This window comes from Bos javanicus, chromosome 7 (genome assembly GCF_032452875.1).
Source record: "Bos javanicus breed banteng chromosome 7, ARS-OSU_banteng_1.0, whole genome shotgun sequence".
Classification (NCBI taxonomy): domain Eukaryota; kingdom Metazoa; phylum Chordata; class Mammalia; order Artiodactyla; family Bovidae; genus Bos; species Bos javanicus.
In genome coordinates, this window is record NC_083874.1 from 52,149,979 (window position 1) to 52,169,073 (window position 19,095).

The window sequence follows — 19,095 nt, forward strand, 5'->3', positions numbered from 1 at the left end:
AGCACTCCTCCCACTTGGTCCAGACCTTGCCCAGCGCTCTAATAATCATCCACGCACACCTCCATCACAGCACTCACCAAACTGTGCTATTATCATATTTACTTTTTCATCTCCACCAGGCATATGGCTCATGAGGATGACCTTATTCGGTTTTGCCTCCCCGCCATAGAAAAGGCATTTAATAATCACTGAATCACTAAACAATACTTCCTAGACCATCCTAAACTCAATTCTCTTCCTAAATTTTGTTTTCCATATTGATATCATTCAACTGGAAATAACAATGTACTACCCACAGTCTTTTATCATTTTCTAAAATAAAAATCACTCATTTTTACGTTGCTAGAGATAATCTTGAGAAGAGCAACTATTATGCCTCACATCACTTTAGTTCCCATAAAAAGACTTACCTACAGACACTACTTAGTGATATTTGTTGTCAATGATCTAATATTATATAGTCAAGAATGATGTAAAAGCTTACTATTCTCATTATATTACTGACTTAACGAGGACACATACCCAGAAGTTAACTGTGTGATCTTGGCTAAGTCGTAACATCTGAACTTTAGTTTTCTCACTTGGTAAAATGGGGGCAATAGCCACGTCACCCCACTGTGAGTGGCTTTTATGGAATCCATACCCTTTCATCTCTGAACACGTGCCTAGTATGTGCCTAATAGAGCCTGAAAGCTGGGAGACCCTCAAATATTTGTTGAACGAATATTTAAATCTTTATTACTCAACATAAAGTCAGGAGATCGACAGTTAGAGTGAACAAAAAAATGAACATTCATCCTGATCATTAAATACAACCTATAACAACTCTGCAGAGGAGTTTTGATCTGAAATTTGCCAGCAAACAGAGTTATGAGTATAAGGATAAAGTTCAGAACAGAAGTCTTTGAAGCTACTGATCCTACTCTGAGAAGCACAGGATTTACATTATTTGTTCTAACCACAAAGTTATTTTACATTTAACTGAAGTCATGCCAGTACCCACCTATAAAGGAAATACTTAAAAGAAAATGAGAAAGAAGGAAATATGCGATGGGTAGAAAATTTTTGTTAGATTTTCTATGGATGCAATGGAAATACTTAGGGCTCTGAAATAAAACCTGAGGCTTAACTCTCGGACCGGTCTCTTATTCGCTATGTGACGAGGCAAATTCCTTACAGTCCTATTGCCTTTATTTTCTTACCATAAAACTAGATACTAACAACCATGTGGTACTATTGAAGGGAGTAGATATCAGATATTTACTATGCAATGCCAAGTATACAGCAAGAATTATTAAGTTTCATATCAAGGGACCCTGGATCCACCAGAATTAGGCTCTCAGAAGAACTCCTTCACATTTCAAATTGCTGGGATCGCAGTTACTCACAGAGATTCTGGGCTGTCTTGGAATCCAACACCTTTAACTCTTTCACTTTTTTCTTTTGCAGAGATTTCTTTTCTTCTCCACCTTCCTGATCCTTCTTGGCTAGTGAGGGAAAGATTAGAAAAGTATGATTAAGGACAGGCCACATCTATCCCAAAAGGAACTACTGTCCCATTCTAGAGAGGCCTTCACTTCTCTATCCGTAATGGTCTTCCTACTAAAGTTCCTCAAAGCTAACCTCCTCTTTAACCACCCAATCTTCTATTAGTGACTTCCCTCTCTAGCCGAAATAAATATGCCATTTTCATTTCTTTAATAGTTAATAATACTTTCTCACCCAGAGTCTATCTACTTGTAGGGAACAGCAAACATTCTTTCTGTAGAAGACCAAATAGTAAGTATTTTAGGCTTTGCAGACTATTGTGGTCTATTTCAACAGCTCAACTCTGCCACTACAGCAGGAAAGCTGTCAGAGACTATACATAAACCAATGGGCACGACTATGTCTCCAATGAAATTTTATTTACAAAAACAAGTGGTCCACTTAAGAGTTATGGTTTGCCAGTCCCTGTACTAGAGTCTTCCACTAGCGTTATCCTTTTGTGCTATTATTACTTCTCTTTCAAGACCTATCTTGATCATGAATTCCCTATAAACATTTTCTTGATTTCCCCAAATGGTTATGATTTCTCCCTGAATCCCCACTGTATCTGATACATCTTTACAGCAAGTCCTCTCACTGACTTTGTTATAAGCAAACATAGTCTCTCCTTCACAAGAGAAAGACTTTGTTATTCTTCTCTGAAAATACAGCGTAAAAATATATTGCTAGTAAGATCTTCAGTATCATGTTCGTACACACACAGAAGGTATACTGTATACTTCTTCTACACTCTTCTCAGATTATCCAAAGCCAATGTATTCTTCCCTGATAATGGAGTCACTCTCTGCATTGAAGAGCTAATTTTCCTGGTATTTGTTATTTAGATTTCATTCAACGATTAATAATTCAATGTTCATGATATTTCACATGTATCATCTTGATCTTTTTAAATCCTGTGTTTCTTTTTAAGTGTGCATACCTTCCCACCCCATTTGGATTTTGAACTTCAAGAGCATGGGCAAAATAATCCTTCGCTGTATCACTCCCTCAGCACTTGGCACGACAGCTAGCTAGTAACATTCTCTCAAAAATGATGTACACTGCCCGCTGAGAAGGACTGAGGAGCAGGTAGAAAGGAAAATAGGACTAGGCAGACAGTTGTAAAATATTTTGTCAACTTTTCAGAAAGCTGTATGAGACTATCTTGGTAAGGAGTATCAAGAAAGTGACAAAGCGAATTGCTTCTGAGGAGAAGAGCAGGGTGCTTGAGTATGGACATGGGAGGAATACTATTCAACACAAACCCTATTATACTATTTGAGTTTTAAACCATTGAAAAGTATTACCTGGTATAAATAAATAAGAAAGAAAACAAATGAAAAGAAAGTTATATGGCAAATGATACAAAGAACTATTAATAAAAAACACATCCTTTGGCCTGATACTTCTAACTGAAGAAGGAAAATGCTCAATAGATGAAGATTAGTTATTTAAATAAAGACTTATTGAGTACCCATATGTGCCAGGCTCTGTTCCGGGCACCAGGAATACAACAAAATATAGAAAAACTCCTGCCTTCATGGAACTTATATTCTAACAAAGAGAAACAGACAATAAATCAGCTAATAGATAAAATAGTACATAGTGGTCATAAGTGCTATGAAAAGAAAACCAAGTAGGGAAGAGAATTGGGGGTTTAGATGAGGGGATGAATTATAACTTGAGTGGGGTGACCAGGGAAGGTTTTAGTGAGAATGTCACATGACAGTAAAAACCTTTTATAAGGTGAGAAACCAAAGCAATTCAGGCAGCAGGAACAACAAATGCAAAAGCCTGATGGAAAGAAGAAAAACAAAAACTTCATTACTGGTGGAGTGGATGGAATGAGGGGGAGAGCTGGAGTGAAGTCAGAGAGGATCTAAAGACAGATCATATAAAAATGAAAATCAGAGGTAGTCAGATAAAAATTTAGACTTAAAACACCCAGACTGTATCATAAAAACTTAGAAGCAGAGCGGCAAACTGCAAGTAAATCTCTCATTTATACAGTAAAATGAAAGACAGAGATCACTGCTGATGTTGAAAAATAGAAAAATAGACTTGTGTTGCTTGGTGATAAGATAAAAATAAAATACAACTATATGTAGAATTCAAGACAAGTACTAGAAGTAATGAAGAACTGCTAATGAACAATTTAGTAAAGATGACAGATAAAAGACAAGCATACCAACTTCCAGTTTCACCAAAATGGAGTATCCCCGTGTGGAGGAAATACTATTATGTCTAAAAATTGGGGAAGGTATAGGGACCAAAATTGAAATACAGTTTCTATACTTCACACGGACTGGTAAGACACAAATCATTAGACTGGGATAAGTACATAATAATACAATACCGAGAGCAATACCTAAGCAAACTGTATAAAGTGATATACTCAGGCATTAAAAATATATCAAAATGGTATAAAAAATATTTTTTAAAAAACCCACAGAAAAGTAAGGAAAAAGAGGAAACATACAGAAAACACAGTGGCAGACTTAAGCCGTAACATATCAGTAGTTACCTTTAATATAAAGATCTAAACCCCAGGCATCTCACCCTCCACCTCAGTAAAGGCTGAAGCGCAGGGATGGCCTGTGGCCCCCTACCCATGTCTCTTCTTACTCCTTTAACATGTGCCTAAGGCATGCTGTGTCAGGACCTGCCAGCAGTGAAACCTTGTGTTTTGGGGTTCTCTGATGCGTGTTGCTGAGGTGCACCTTGCAATCATAGTAAGAACCACACAGGCTGGTCCAGCCACAACACTGGCCCACGTGATTGCCCCCAGACACGCCCAAGTAACAGCACTGCTAGGCTGAGACCTACACAAAACACTGGCACAGTAGGTTAACAAAAGATACAATAATATGTTGTCTGTAAGAAATCTTCTTCAAATACAAAGGCTGAATGTAAAAGGCTAAAAACAGATATACCATGCAAGCATAAACAAACAAAAAAAAAGTACAGTGGCTATACGCTATCCAATGAACAGATTTCGGAGCAAAGAAAATAGCTGGAGACAATGAGGGACATTACATGATGATTAAAGGATCACTGCCTTGTCATGGCGAAGGGACTTGTCTAACTCAGTGAAGCTACGAGCTATGAGTCATGCCATGCAGAGCCACCCAAGACGGACGGGTCATAGTGGACGGTTCTGACAAAATGTGATCCACCGGGGGAGCGAATGGCAAACCAACCCAGAATTCTTGCTGACAGATGAGCCCCCCAGGTCAGGAAGTGTCCAACATGCTACCGAGGAAGAACAGAGAATAACTACTAATAGCTCCAAAAAGAATAAAGCACCTGGGCCAAAGTGGAAACGATGCTCAGTTATGGATGTGTCTGGTGATGACAGTAAAATCCAATTAATTCAATGATGATAGTAAAGAACAGTATATTACACAAGAACCTGGAATGTTAGGTCCATGAATCAAGGTAAATTGGATGTGGCCAAGCAGGAGATGGCAAGAGTAAACACCGACATCTTAGCAATCAGTGAACTAAAATGGACAGGAATGGGTGAATTTGATTCAGATAACTGTTATATCTACTACTGTGGGCAGAAATCCCACAGAAGAAATGGAGTAGCCCTCATAGTCAACAAAAGAACCTGAAATGCAGTACTTGGGTGTAACCTCAAAAATGACACAACGATCTCAGTTCGTTTCCAAGGCAAATCATTGAACATCACAGTAATCCAAGTCTATGCTGCTACCACTGATGCCAAAGAAGCTGATCAGTTCTATGAAGATCTACAAGACATCCTAGAACTAACACGAAAAAAGAGATGTCCTATTCATCATAAGAGACTGGAATGCAAAAGTAAGAAGTCAAGAGATACCTGGAATAAACAGGTAAGTATGGCCTTGGAATACAAAATGAAGCAGGGCAAAGGCTAACAGAATTTTTCCAGGAGAACTGGTCATAGCAAACACCCTTTTTCAACAACACAAGAGACAACTTACAGATGGACATCACCAAATAGTCAATACCAAAATCAGATTGATTACATTCTTTGTAGTTGAAGATGGAAAAGCTCTATACAGTCAGCAGGAACAAGACCTGGAGCTGACTGTGGCTCAGATCATGAGCTTCTCATAGCAAAATTCAGGCTTAAAGAAAGTAGAGAAAACCACTTGGCCAGTCAGGTATGATCTAAGTCAAATTCCCTATGTTACACAGCGGAGGTGAACTAGATTTAGTAAACAGAATGCCTGAAGAACTATGGACAGAGGTTCATAATATTGTACAGGAGGCAGTCAACAAAACCATCCCAAAGAGAGGGGAGAAGGCAAAGTGATTGTCTGAGGAAGCTTTACAAATAGCTGAGAAAAGAGGAGAAGTGAAAAGCAAAGGGCAAAAGGGAAAGGTATACCCAACCGCATGCAGAGTTCCAGAGAACAATAAGGAGAGACAAGAAGGCCTTCTTCAATGAGCAATGCACAGAAATAGAGGAAAACAACAGAAGAGCAAAGACTAGAGATCTCTTTAAAAAATTGGAGATATCAAAGAAACATTTCATCCCAAGATTGACACAATGAAGGATAGAAATGGTAAAGACCTAACAGAAGCAGAACAGATCAAGAAGAGATGGCATGAGTACACAGAAGAACTGTACAAAAAAAGATCTTAATGACCCGGATAACCATGAGAGTGCAGTCCACTCACCCAGAGCCAGACATTCTGGAGTGTGAAGTCAAGTGGGCCTTAGGAAGCATTGCTACCAATAAAGCTAGTGGAGATGATGGAATTCCAGCAGAGATGGAATTTAAAATTCTAAAAGATGATGCTATTAAAGGGCTGCACTCAATATGTCAGCAAATTTGGAAAACGCAGCAGTGGTGACATGGCTAGGAAAGGTCAATCTTCATCCCAATTCCTAAGAAGGGCAGTACCAAAGAATGTTCACACTACCGGACAATTGCACTCATCTCACATGCTAGTAAGGTTATGCTCAAAATTCTCCAAGCTAGGCTTCAACAGTACATGAACCAAGAACTTCTAGATGTTCAAGCTGGGTTTAGAAAAGGTAGAGGAACCAGAGATCAAATTGCCAACATTAGCTGGATCACAGAGAAAGCAAGGGAATTTCAGAAAAACATCTACCTCTGTTTCATTGAGTAAAGCCTTTGACAGTGTGGATCATAACAAACTGTGAACAACTCTGAAGGAGATGGGAATACCAGACCATCTTACCTGTCTCCTGAGAAACATGTATGTGGGCCAAGAAGCAACAGTTAGAACCTTATATGGAACAACTGACTGGTTCAAAATTGAAAAAGGAAAATGACAAGGGTGTTTTTTGTTTTTAAGAGTGTTTATTGTCACCCTGTTAACTTATATACAAGAGCACATCATGCAACATGCCAGGCTGGATGAGTGGCAAGCTGGAATCAAGATTGCTGGGAGAAATACCAACAACCTTAGACATGCAGATGATACCATTTTAATGGCAGAAAGCAAAGAGGAACTAAAGAACCTTTTGATGAGAGTGAATGGAGAGAGTGAAAAAGCCAACTTAAAACTCAGTATTAAAAAAACTAAGATCATGACATCTGGTCCCATCACTTCATGGCAAATAGAAGAGGAAAAAGTGGAAGCAGTGACATATTTCTTCTTCCTGTGTTCTAAAATCACTGCAGATTGTGACTGCAGCCATGAAATTAGATGATTGCTCCTTGGCAGGAAATCTATGACAAACCTAGACAATGTCTTAAAAAGCAAAGACACCACTTTGCCGACAGAGGTCTATATAGTCAAGGCTATGGACTTTCCAGCAGTCATGTACAGATGTGAGAGTGGGACCATAAAGGAGGCAGAGCGCCAAAGCATTGATGCTTTCTAAGTGTGGTACTGGAGAAGACTTGAGAGTCCCTTGGACAACAAGGAGATCAAATCAGCCAATCTTCAGGAAAATCAACCTTTAATACTCATTCGAAGGACTGATGCTGAAGCTGAAGTTCTAACACTTTGGCTACCTAATGCGAACAGCCAACTCCTTGGAAAAGGCCCTGATGCTGGGAAACATGGAAGGCAAAAAAAGAGGGCGACAGAGGATGAGATGGTTGGATGGCATCACTGATTCAATGGACAAGAATGTGGGCAAACTCCAGGAGATGGTGAGGGACAGGGAAGCCTGGCATGCTGCAGTCTATGGGGTGGCAAAGAGCAGGACGTGACTTGGCAACAGAACAACCATCACCACCAGGAAGACATAACAACTCTAAATGTGTAATGTACCAAACAACAGAGCCTTAAATGTAAGAAACAAAGACTGCTAAGAGATGAAATGAGAAGACCAGTATAGCCAAGCCATGATAATACTTTAAGATATTAATATCCTATCTCAGTAATGGCTGGAACTCTATACAAAAAATCATCAAAGATATAGAAGTGAACAGTAAAATCAATCAACAGGGTCTAATTGATATATACAGAACACTTCACCCAACAATAGCAGAATAAATTCTTTTAAGGTGCTCACTGAATATCTACCAAGAAAAATATCTACTTGGGCCATAAAATAAACCTCAACAAATTTAAAGGATTAAAATCATAGATCATGTTCTCTGACCATAAAGGTATCAAACTGTTAATATAAATAACAGAAAGATACAGAAAATATTCAAACACTTAGAAACTAAAGAACCACTTCTAAATAATTTGTGGGTCCAAAGAGAAAGACTCAAGATAAAACTTAAGAATACATTAGAAATGAATGAAAATGAAAGTCTGACATATCAAAATGTATGGGGCATAGTTGAAGCACTGCTGAGAGGGAAATTGACTTGCTAAGTTTACATTACATGTTGTCTGGAGCTATTTGTAAGGAGGCCTTACAAACAGCTGACAAAAGAAGAGAAGTGAAAGGCAAAGGAGAAAAGGAAGGATTTACCCATTTGAATGCAGAGTTCCAAAGAATAGCAAGGAGAGATAAGAAAGCCTTCCTCAGTGATCAGTGCAAAGAAATAAAGGAAAACAAGAGAATGAGAAAGACTAGAGATCTCTTCAAGAAAATGAGAGATACCAAGGAAACATTTCATGCGAAGATGAGTACAATAAAGGACAGAAATGGTATGGACCTAACAGAAGCAGAAGATATTAAGAAGAAGTGCCAAGAATGCACAGAAGAACTAAACAAAAAAGATCATGACAGAGATAACCACGATACTGTGATCACTTACCTAGAGCCAGACATCCTGGAATGCAAAGTCAAGTGGGCCTTAGGAAACATCACTTCAAACAAAGCTAGTGGAGATGATGGAATTCCAGTTGAGCTATTTCAAATCCTAAAAGATGATGCTGTGAAAGTGCTGCACTCTATATGCCAGCAAATCTGGAAAACTCAGCAGTGGCCACAGGACTGGAAAAGGTCAGTTTTCATTCCATTTCCAAAGAAAGGCAATGCCAAAGAATGCTCAAACTACCGCACAATTGCACTCATCTCACATGCTAGTAAAGTAATGCTCAAAATTCTCCAAGTCAGGCTTCAGCAATACATGAACTGTGAACTTCCAGATGTTCAGGCTGGATTTAGAAAAGGAAGAGGAACCAGAGATCAAACTGTCAACATCCACTGGATCATAGAAAAAGCAAGAGAATGTCAAAAAACCATCTACTTTTGCTTTATTGACTACACCAAAGCCTTTGACTGTGTGGATCACAACAAACTGGAAAATTCTTAAAGAGATGGATATATCAGACCACCTGACCTGCCTCCTGAGAAATCTGTATGCAGGTCAAGAAGCAACAGTTAGAACTGGACATGGAACAACAGACTGGTTCCAAATTGGGAAAGAAGTACGTTAAGGCTGTATATTGTCACCCAGCTTATTTAACTTATATGCAGAGTACATCATGTGAATTGCCAGGCTGGATGAAGCACAAGCTGGAATCAAGATTGCCAGTAAAAATATCAATAACCTCAGATATGCAGATGACACCACCCTTATGGCAGAAAGTGAAGAACTATTAAAGAGCCTCTTGATGAAAGTGAAAGAAGAGAGTAAAAAAGTTAGCTTAAAACTCAACATTCAGGAAACCAACATCATGGCACCCAGTCCAAATAGAGGGGGAAAAAATGGAAACACTGACAGACTTATTTTTTGGGCTTCAAAATCACTGCAGATGATGACTGCAGCCATGAAATTAAAAGATGCTTTCTCCTTGCAAGAAAAGCTATGACCAATCTAGACAGCATATTAAAAAGTGGAGACATTACTTTACCAACAAAAGTCTGTCTAGTCAAAGCTATGATTCTTCCAGTAGTCATGTATGGATGTGAGAGCTTTCTATAAAGAAAGCTGAGCACTGAAGAATTGATGCTTTTGAACTGTGGTGTTGGAGAAGACGCTTGAGAGTCCCTTGGACTGCAAGGAGATCAAACTAATCAATCCTGAAAGAAATCAGTCCTGAATATCCACTGGAAAGACTGATGCTGAAGCTGAAACTCCAATACTTTGGCCACCTGATGCGAAGAACTGACTCATTGGAAAAGACCCTGATGCTGGGAAAGATTGAAGGCGGGAGGAGAAGGGGACGATAGAGTATGAGATGGTTGGATGGCATCACTGATTCAATGGACATGAGTTTGAATAGGCTCCGGGAGTTGGTGATGGACAGGGAAGCCTGGTGTCCTGCAGTCCATGGAGTCTCAAAGAGTTGGACACAACTGAGCCACTGAACTGAACTGAAGTTTACATTAGAAAAGAAAGAACTCAAATCAGTAATTTCCTACTTTTAGAAAAATGCACATATATAGAATCTAGAAAAATGGTTCTGAAGAGTTTATTTACAGGGCAGCAATGGAGAAACAGACATAGAGAACAGACTTATGGACATGGGGAGAAGGGAGGAGATGGTGAGATGTATGGAAAGAGTAACATGGAAACTTACATTACCATATGTAAAATAGATAGCCAACAGGAATTTGCTGTATGGCTCAGGAAACTCAAACGGGCTCTGTATCAACCTAGAGGGGTGGGATGGGGAGGGAGTTGGGAGGGAGGCTCAAAAGGGAAGGGATATACGTATGTCTATGGCTGATTCATGTTGAGGTTTGACAGAAAACAATGGAATTCTGTAAAGCAATTATCCTTCATTAAAAATAAATAAATAAATAAAAAGAAACTAGAAAAGAAGAAGAAGAAAAAACAAAAAACCCCATAGCAGGCAAAAGGAAGGAAATATAAAAGAACAGAAATCAATAACAATAAAACAACAGAAAAAAGTCAGTGACACAAAAAGCTGGTTTAAAAAATAAATCAATATAAACCTCTAGAAAGGCTGACAAAGGTAAAAACAGAGAAGGCCTCTCTGTCTCCAATATCAGGAACAAAGCGATATGACTTTAGATCCTGCAGCCATTAGGAGGATAATAAGAGAACACTATAAATAATTTAGTACTTATAAACTGAACAATCTACCAAAAAATAGACCAATTCTTCAAAACCCACAAACTACCAAAAAGTCAACCAGGATGCAACAGGTAACTTGAGTCCTACTGAAATCATTTAAAAAACTGAATTCATAACTAAAAGTCTCCTGAACAGAATATCTCCTGGCCACAAGGCTTCACTAGAGAATTTTACCAAACATTTAAAGAAAAATTAATGCCAATCTCCTTCAGAAAATAGAAAGAGAGGAAATACTTCCTACATCATTTCAATGCCACCAAACTATCCACTTTAATTGGTTAATTTATGTTAAATGAATTTCACTTAATAAAAAAATTTGTAATTTTTAAACACTGTTTAAGATGTTTAAAATCACTAATTAAATCAGTAAAGTTTGAATATGGATTGTATATTAGATAACAGTGTTATATCAATGATAAATTTCCTAAATCTGGTAACTTCACTGTGGTTATGGAAAAGAATGCCCTTGTAACTTATGAGAAACATGCTTAAGAATTTAGGGGTAAAAGGCCATGATGTTGGTACTTTATCTCTGAAACAGCTCAGTTAAAAAAGGAAGAAAATATTCACAGCAGCATTATTCGTAACAGCCAAAACACAGAAACAACTCGTCTGTCAACTGACAAATGGAAAGACAAAATGTATAGTCATACAATGGAGTATTCAGTTCAGTTCAGTAGCTCAGTCGTGTCCAACTATTTGCAACCCCATGAATCGCAGCACACCAGGCCTCCCTGTCCATCACCAACTCCCGGATTTCACTCAAACTCATGTCCATCAAGTCGGTGATGCCATCCAGCCATCTCATCCTCTGTCGTCCCCTTCTCCTCCTGCCCCCAATCCCTCCCAGCATCAGAGTCTTTTCCAATGAGTCAACTCTTCCCATGAGGTGGCCAAAGTACTGGAGTTTCAGCTTTAGCATCAATCCTTCCAATGAACACCCAGGGCTGATCTCCTTCAGAATGGACTGGTTGGATCTCCTTGCAGTCCAAGGGACTCTCAAGAGTCTTCTCCAACACCACAGTTCAAAAGCATCAATTCTTCGGCACTCAGCTTTCTTCACAGTCCAACTCTCACATCCATACATGACCACAGGAAAAACCATAGCCTTGATTAGACGGACCTTTGTTGGCAAAGCAATGTCTCTGCTTTTGAATATGCTATCTAGGTTGGTCATAACTTTCTTTCCAAGGAGTAGGCGTCTTTTAATTTCCTTGCTGCAATCACCATCTGCAATGATTTTGGAGCCCCCCAAAATTATTAGGCCATAAAAAGGAATGAAGTGCTAATACATGCTGCAACATGGGTGAACCGTGCAAACCTTGCAAATGGTTACTGGAAAAGGCAGACACAAAAGTGCAAATATTGTGTGATTACACTGATACAAAACATCTATAGGGCAGGCAAATTGAGACAGAAAGTAGATTAGTGGTTGCCAAGCTGGGGGAAAAGGAAGTGGAGACTGAATGCTAATGAACTGAGGGTTTCTTTTTTATGTATTGAGAATGTTCTAGAATTAATGCAGTGGCTGCACCACTGTGTGATATACAAAAAGACCATGGAATTGTACATATTAAGGATGTGTACAATACATACATACATACTTAATACAATATATACATATGGGAAATAGATGGGGAAACAGTGGAAAGTGTCAGACTTTATTTTTGGGGCTCCAAAATCACTGCAAATGGTGACTGCAGCCATGAAATTAAAAGACGCTTACTCCTTGGAAGGAAAGTTATGACCAACCTAGATAGCATATTCAAAAGCAGAGACATTGCTTTGCCAACAAAGGTCCGTCTAGTCAAGGCTATGGTTTTTCCCGTGGTCATGTATGGATGTGAGAGTTGGACTATGAAGAAGGCTGAGCGCTGAAGAATTGATACTTTTGAACTGTGGTGTTGGAGAAGACTCTTGAGAGTCCCTTGGACTGCAAGGAGATCCAACCAGTCCATTCTGAAGGAGATCAGCCCTGGGATTTCTTTGGAAGGAATGATGCTGAAGCTGAAACTCCAGTACTTTGGCCACCTCATGGGAAGAGTTGACTCATTGGAAAAGACTCTGATGCTGGGAGGGATTGGGGGCAGGAGGAGAAGGGGACGACAGAGGATGAGATGGCTGGATGGCATCACTGACTCGATGGACGTGAGTCTGGGTGAACTCCGGGAGTTGGTGATGGACAGGGAGGCCTGGCGTGCTGCGATTCATGGGGTCGCAAAGAGTTGGACACGACTGAGCGACTGAACTGAACTGAACTGAACAATGAACTATAGGTCTAGATAGAAACTCTGAAATTATTAACCTTCTAAAAGAAATCATAGGGAGTTTCCTGGAAGTTCACGGGTTAGAACTCAATGCTTTCACTGCCATGGCCTGGGTTCAATCCCTAGCTAAGGAACTAAGCTCGCGCAAGCCTTGTGGCATAGCAAAAAAGGGGGAAAAAAAGGAAAGAAATTGGAAAAGTTTTCACCACTTTGGACGGGGCAAAGATCTCTCAGAAACAAAAAGTACAAATCACGTGGTAGGAAGAAATCTAAGGTGGCCTCCTGGGATTTTCTTGGAGTTCTAAGAAAGTAGGAGTTCCCTTCTAATGCACATACCTTATATAACTCCCTTGAATGTGAGTGGCTTGACCTATTCTGGGGAGCCCTTTAAAACAAAGGTTTAGATCTCAGAGACAAGAGAAGTCAGAGAGATTTGAAACTGAAGCAGATGCTCTCCTGTCATTCTTAAAAAAGTTGCTGCCATGCTCTGGAGAAGGCTATATGGCAGGAAATGATGGGCAGCCTCTGCAAGCTGAGAAGAGTCAATGGCTGATGGCCAGCCAGAGGAAAGGAACCTGTGTCCTACAATTATAAGGAACTGGATTCAGTCAAATACTATGTGAGTGTGGCAGAGGACACTGGGCTCCAGAAGGCAATCAGCCCAGTCAGAACACTGACTTCAGTTTCGTGTGACCTTGAGCAGAGAGAATCTAGCTAACTTGGATTCCAGACCCATGCAAACTGTGAGATAATAAATCTATGTTGTTTAAAACCATTAAGTTTGTGGTAACTTGTTACACAGCAATAGAAAATTATATAAAACATAAAACAAAAAATGGATAAAGTGGACTATCAAAATTTATAACTTGTATTCTTTGAAAGACACTGTTAAGAAATAAAGACATGTGACACACTGAGAGAAAACGGCCTGCGCAGCAGCTCCTTGACTAGGAATTGAACCTGTGTCCCTTGCATTGGAAGCATGGAGTCTTAACCAATGGACTGCCAGGGAAGTCCCTGCAAAACACATTTTTGATAAAGGACTAGCATTCAGAACAAATATAAAAAAGTCTCATAAGTTAACTATAAGAAAATAAACACCCCAATTTTTAAAAATAAGCAAAAGACATTGGACACATCAGCAAAGAGGATACACAGATGAAATGGTAAGTAAGCTCAGATAAGGTGTTCAACATCATTAGCTCATTAGGAATATGAACTAAGAAATTAATTAGAGATTAAAACTATAATGCTCAAGCTATTATAATCACTAAAATGGAAAAACAAACAAACTGATAAATACTAAGTGCTGGCAAGGATGCAAAGCACCTGCAACTTTCATAATTGATAGTGGAAATGAAAAAAATGGTATAACCACTTTGGAAGGTAAGCTGAAAACAGTCTGGCAGTTTCTTATACAGTTAAACATACATTCATTGTAACTATGACCCAACAATTCCATTCCTAGGCATTTGTCCAAAAAAATAAAAACATGTATGTTCAGACAATATCTTGCATGTAAATGTTTCTATTGGCTTTATTCATAATTGCCAAAAACTGGATTCAACCCAAATGTCCATCACCAGTGAATGAACATAAAGAAACACTACTCAGCAATAAAAGGCAATGACCACACATGCAAACAACATGGACAAATCTCAAATACATGATGCTAGGTCAAAGAATTCAGACTTAAAACGCCTTAGTGTATGATTTCATATATCTGACATTCTGAAAAAGAAAAAACTGTAGGCAAAAGAAAACACATCAGCTGCTGCCAGGGCTTAGTGGTGAGGAGAAGGGGATGAACAAATGGGGAGGAAGAAACTTTAAGAGTGATGAAACTGTTCTCTATCTGCCTGTATACATTTGTCAAAACTCACAGAACTGTACACATAAAAAGGATAAATCTTATTATATGCAAATAATACCTCAACAAACCTAAACACATTGCATCTTCAAAGCCAATAAAATGCTACAATAACTCTAGGAGTGATAAAATGAACAAATGAAGTTCTTAATAAGAAATAATAATAAACAGACAAGATTCTAGAAAAAGATATGAAACACATTATATGCTAAAGTAAAAACTGAGGTCAGTTAAAAAAGTATAGTCTAGGACTTCCCAAGTGGCTTTAGTGGTAAAGAACTCGCCTGCCAATGCAGGAGACACAAGAGTTGGGTCTCTTTGATCCCTGGGAGGAGGGCATGACAACCCACTCTGGTATTCTTGCCTGGGGAATCCCATGGACAGAGGAGCCTGGCAAGCTACAGTCCATGGGGTTGCAAAGAGTTAGACATGGCTAAAGCAAATTAGCATGCATACACACACACACACAGTATATAAATAGATATAGTGTATATCTAGTGTCCTCAGGACAAGCTGCTGAGCACATGTCATTGATTTTTTAAAAAAGTATAGTCTAATATAGGAATTGGTAAACTTTTTCTTAAATTACTAGAAAATAAACATATGGCTCTATGGGACACATCACCAGAGAGGATACACAGATAGTAAGTAAGCTCAGAGAAGGTGCTCAATATCATTAACTCATTAGGAATATGAATTTTCTAACTGCAATTTCTGTTGCAATTACTCAGCTCTGCTGGTACAATATTAAAGAAGTCAGAGACAATATGTAATCAAGTAGGCATGGCCGTGTTCCAATAAAACTTTCTTAACAAAAGTGGGTTGGCCATAGTTTTCTGACTACTGATCTCATCAATAGTGTTGGAACAACTGGTTCTCCATTTTAAAGGAAAATAGCTAAGATCTTAACTTTATACTATTTACAAAAACAAACTGCAAATACATTAAACAGCTAAATGTTAAAAACAGAAATACAGGGGCTTCCCTGGTGGGTCAGTGGTAAAGAATTTATCTGCCAATGCAGGAGACATAGATTCGATCCCTGATTCGGGTAGATGCCACCGGCCTCGGAGCAACTGAGCCTGTGCGCCATAACTACTGAGCCTGTGCTCTAGAGCCTGGGAACTGCAGCTGTTGGGCCCATGTGCTGCAACTACTAAAGCCCACGGGTTCTAGAGCCCATGCTCCTCAACTCTTAAGAGAAGCCACCACAATGAGAAGCCCTCGCACCATAACTAGAGAGTAGCCTCTACTCTCTGTAACCAGAGAAAGCCCAAGCAGCAACAAAAATCCAGCACAGCCAAAAATAAAAATAAATAAATAAATTCATTAAAAAAAAAAGAAATGCATTATAATTCTGAATAAAAGAAAACTTCCCTAAGAATAATGCAAAATCAAGATGGTATTAAGGAAAAGACAGACTGATTTCAGTATATAAAATTTTTGTTTTTCAATGTAGTAAAATTCATCAGAAAAAATATGAAAAGAAATTAAAATTTCCATTTCCAGTATTAGAGGTCAAGTCTTCCATGGAAAAATACCTTAAAATGCTGGTATGGTATTTAAAAATCACCTTGAAGCACAGAAGAGCTAAGAAGATGGTGATGAACTGCTCCAGAGAAGTAAGCAGGTCACTGGAGCACTGTTCGTGTTATTCTGAGCTCTGTGCAGCAAGGGTGCACAGGGGTCAAGATCCAGTTCCTGAGCCATACAGTAAGTTCCTGTTGGCTGTCTATTTGTATCAACCTAGAGGGGTGGGATGGGAAGGGAGATGGGAGGGAGGTTCAAAAGGGAGGCGATATACGTATACCTATGGCTGATTCATGTTGAAATTTGACAGAAAACAACAAAATTCTGTAAAGCAATTAATTATCCTTCAATAAAAAAAAAAGATCCAGTTCCTGCCTAATGTGGGGAATCTCATACAAGACTCCTCTTTTGTTGGGAACCCAAAAGATTATATCCTCAGAGATAAAAGTGAACACAACAGGTTTGCACTTGGGAGTCCTAGAAAACCTACACTCCACGAACAGGGTGAACCAGAGGTAGATCAAGCCTTTCCAAAACCACAACCAAGACTTGGCATAGCGCGCTCCCTGACTGGTTTAAGGTGATCTGCCCACACACCTATTTGTCTACAGAGGAAAACACAACAGGAACAGATTTATGTATGATCCAGACACTGCATCTAGCCAATGAGAATTGACAAGCCAGCCTTTTAGGGCTCCCCTGGTGGCTCAGACAGTAAAGAATCTGCCTGCAATGCAGGAAAACCTGTTTCAACCCCTGGATCAGGAAGACTCCTTGGAGAAGGGAATGGCTACCCACTCCAGTGTTCTTGCCTGGAGAATTCCATGGACAGAGAAGCCTGGCAGGCTATACTCCGTGGAATCACAAAGAGTCAGACACAATAACAGCTAACATGTTCAAGAATACAGAGGAAAAAAATAAAAATAGATGAAGATGAAGAAGTTTGTCAGAGAAATAAAATTTACTAAAAATAGAAATGAATGGACATTCTAGAACTAAATAAAATTAAGAGCTCAGTCATGTATGGGTGTGAGAGTTGGACTATGAAGAAAGCTGAGCACCGAAGAATGATGCTTTTGAACTGTGGTGTTGGAGAAGACTCTTGAGAGTCCCTTGGACTACAAGGAGATCCAACCAGTCCATTCTGAAGGAGATCAGCCCTGGGATTTCTTTGGAAGGAATGATGCTAAAGCTGAAACTCCAGTACTTTGGCCACCTCATGGGAAGAGTTGACTCATTGGAAAAGACTCTGATGCTGGGAGGGATTGGGGGCAGGAGGAGAAGGGGACGACAGAGGATGAGATGGCTGGATGGCATCACTGACTTGATGGACTTGAGTCTGGGTGAACTCTGGAAGTTGGTGATGGACAGGGAGGCCTGGCGTGCTGCGATTCATGGGGTCGCAAAGAGTCGGACACGACTGAGTGACTGAACTGAACTGAACTAAACTGAACTGAAAGAAAGAAAGAATGCATTGGAGAAGGAAATGGCAACCCACTCCAGTGTTCTTGCCTGGAAAATCCCAGAGATGGGGGAGCCTGGTGGGCTGCCGTCTATGGGGTCGCACAGAGTCGGACACGACTGAAGTGACTTAGCATAGCATAGCAAAGAAATAAAGAAAAGAAAGTGAAGTCACTCAGTTGTGTCCGACTCTTTGCAACTGCATGGACTATAGCCTACCAGGCTCCTCCGTCCATGGAATTTTCCAGGCAAGAGTACTGGAATGGGGTGCCATTAGACGGGTTTAACTAGAGACACAGTAGAAGTTGATGAATTGAAAGACAGATCAATATACAAACTAGAGCCAAGAGATAAAAGATGAAAAGTAACAAAAAGAGTGTAAGGGACATGTGAAGATGTCCAACATATGAGTAACTGGAGGCCCAGGAAGAGAAGAAAGGACTGGACAGAGCAATTAATAATACAGTGCTATAAAGTTGGGCTTCCCATGTGGCACTAGTGGTAAACAACCCACCTGTCAATGAAGGAGACATAAGAAAGGTGAGTTCGATCTAAAATTTTGTTAAGAGGACAGATTTCATGTTAAGTGATCTTAAAAGAAAATGAAAATAAAGGGACATAAGAAATCTTTTGGAGGTGAGGGATATGTTTATTACCTTGATTGTAGTGATGATATCACAGGTATATGTATATGTCCAAACTCATCAAAATGTATATATTAATTAAGTGCAATTTTTTGGATATTAAATACACCCGAATAAAGCTGGAGGCTGGAGAGGGAGTTTGAGGGAGAATGGATACATGTATATGTATGGCTGAGTCTCTTTGCTGTCTACCTGAAACTATAATAACATTGTTAATCAGTTATACGCCAATATAAAATAAAAAGTTTTTTTAAAAAACCTAGAGGCTAGAGAAAGGGGAGAAACATGACTTGGAGCATAGGAAGAGTCCCACAATTTCAGTCTTAAACAGATGCCTTAGATAGGTACGCAGAGAAAGTAAAATATTAAAAATAATA

General features: G+C 39.3%; 1 protein-coding gene across 3 annotated transcripts in view; it reads right to left on the reverse strand.

The window, feature by feature from the left end:
- LOC133251391 (protein diaphanous homolog 1-like) overlaps positions 1-19,095 on the reverse strand; it is a 57,865-nt gene that overhangs the window by 15,598 nt on the left and 23,172 nt on the right. For 2 of the 3 annotated variants that reach the window (XM_061423785.1, XM_061423787.1), the window contains exon 1: positions 1,389-1,548. In XM_061423785.1, the coding sequence (XP_061279769.1) occupies positions 1,389-1,533 (145 nt within the window). In that variant the 5' untranslated portion in view covers positions 1,534-1,548. Of the gene's footprint in view, positions 1-1,388; positions 1,549-19,095 lie in introns of those variants that run through there. The other variant, XM_061423786.1, reaches the window with a different exon arrangement.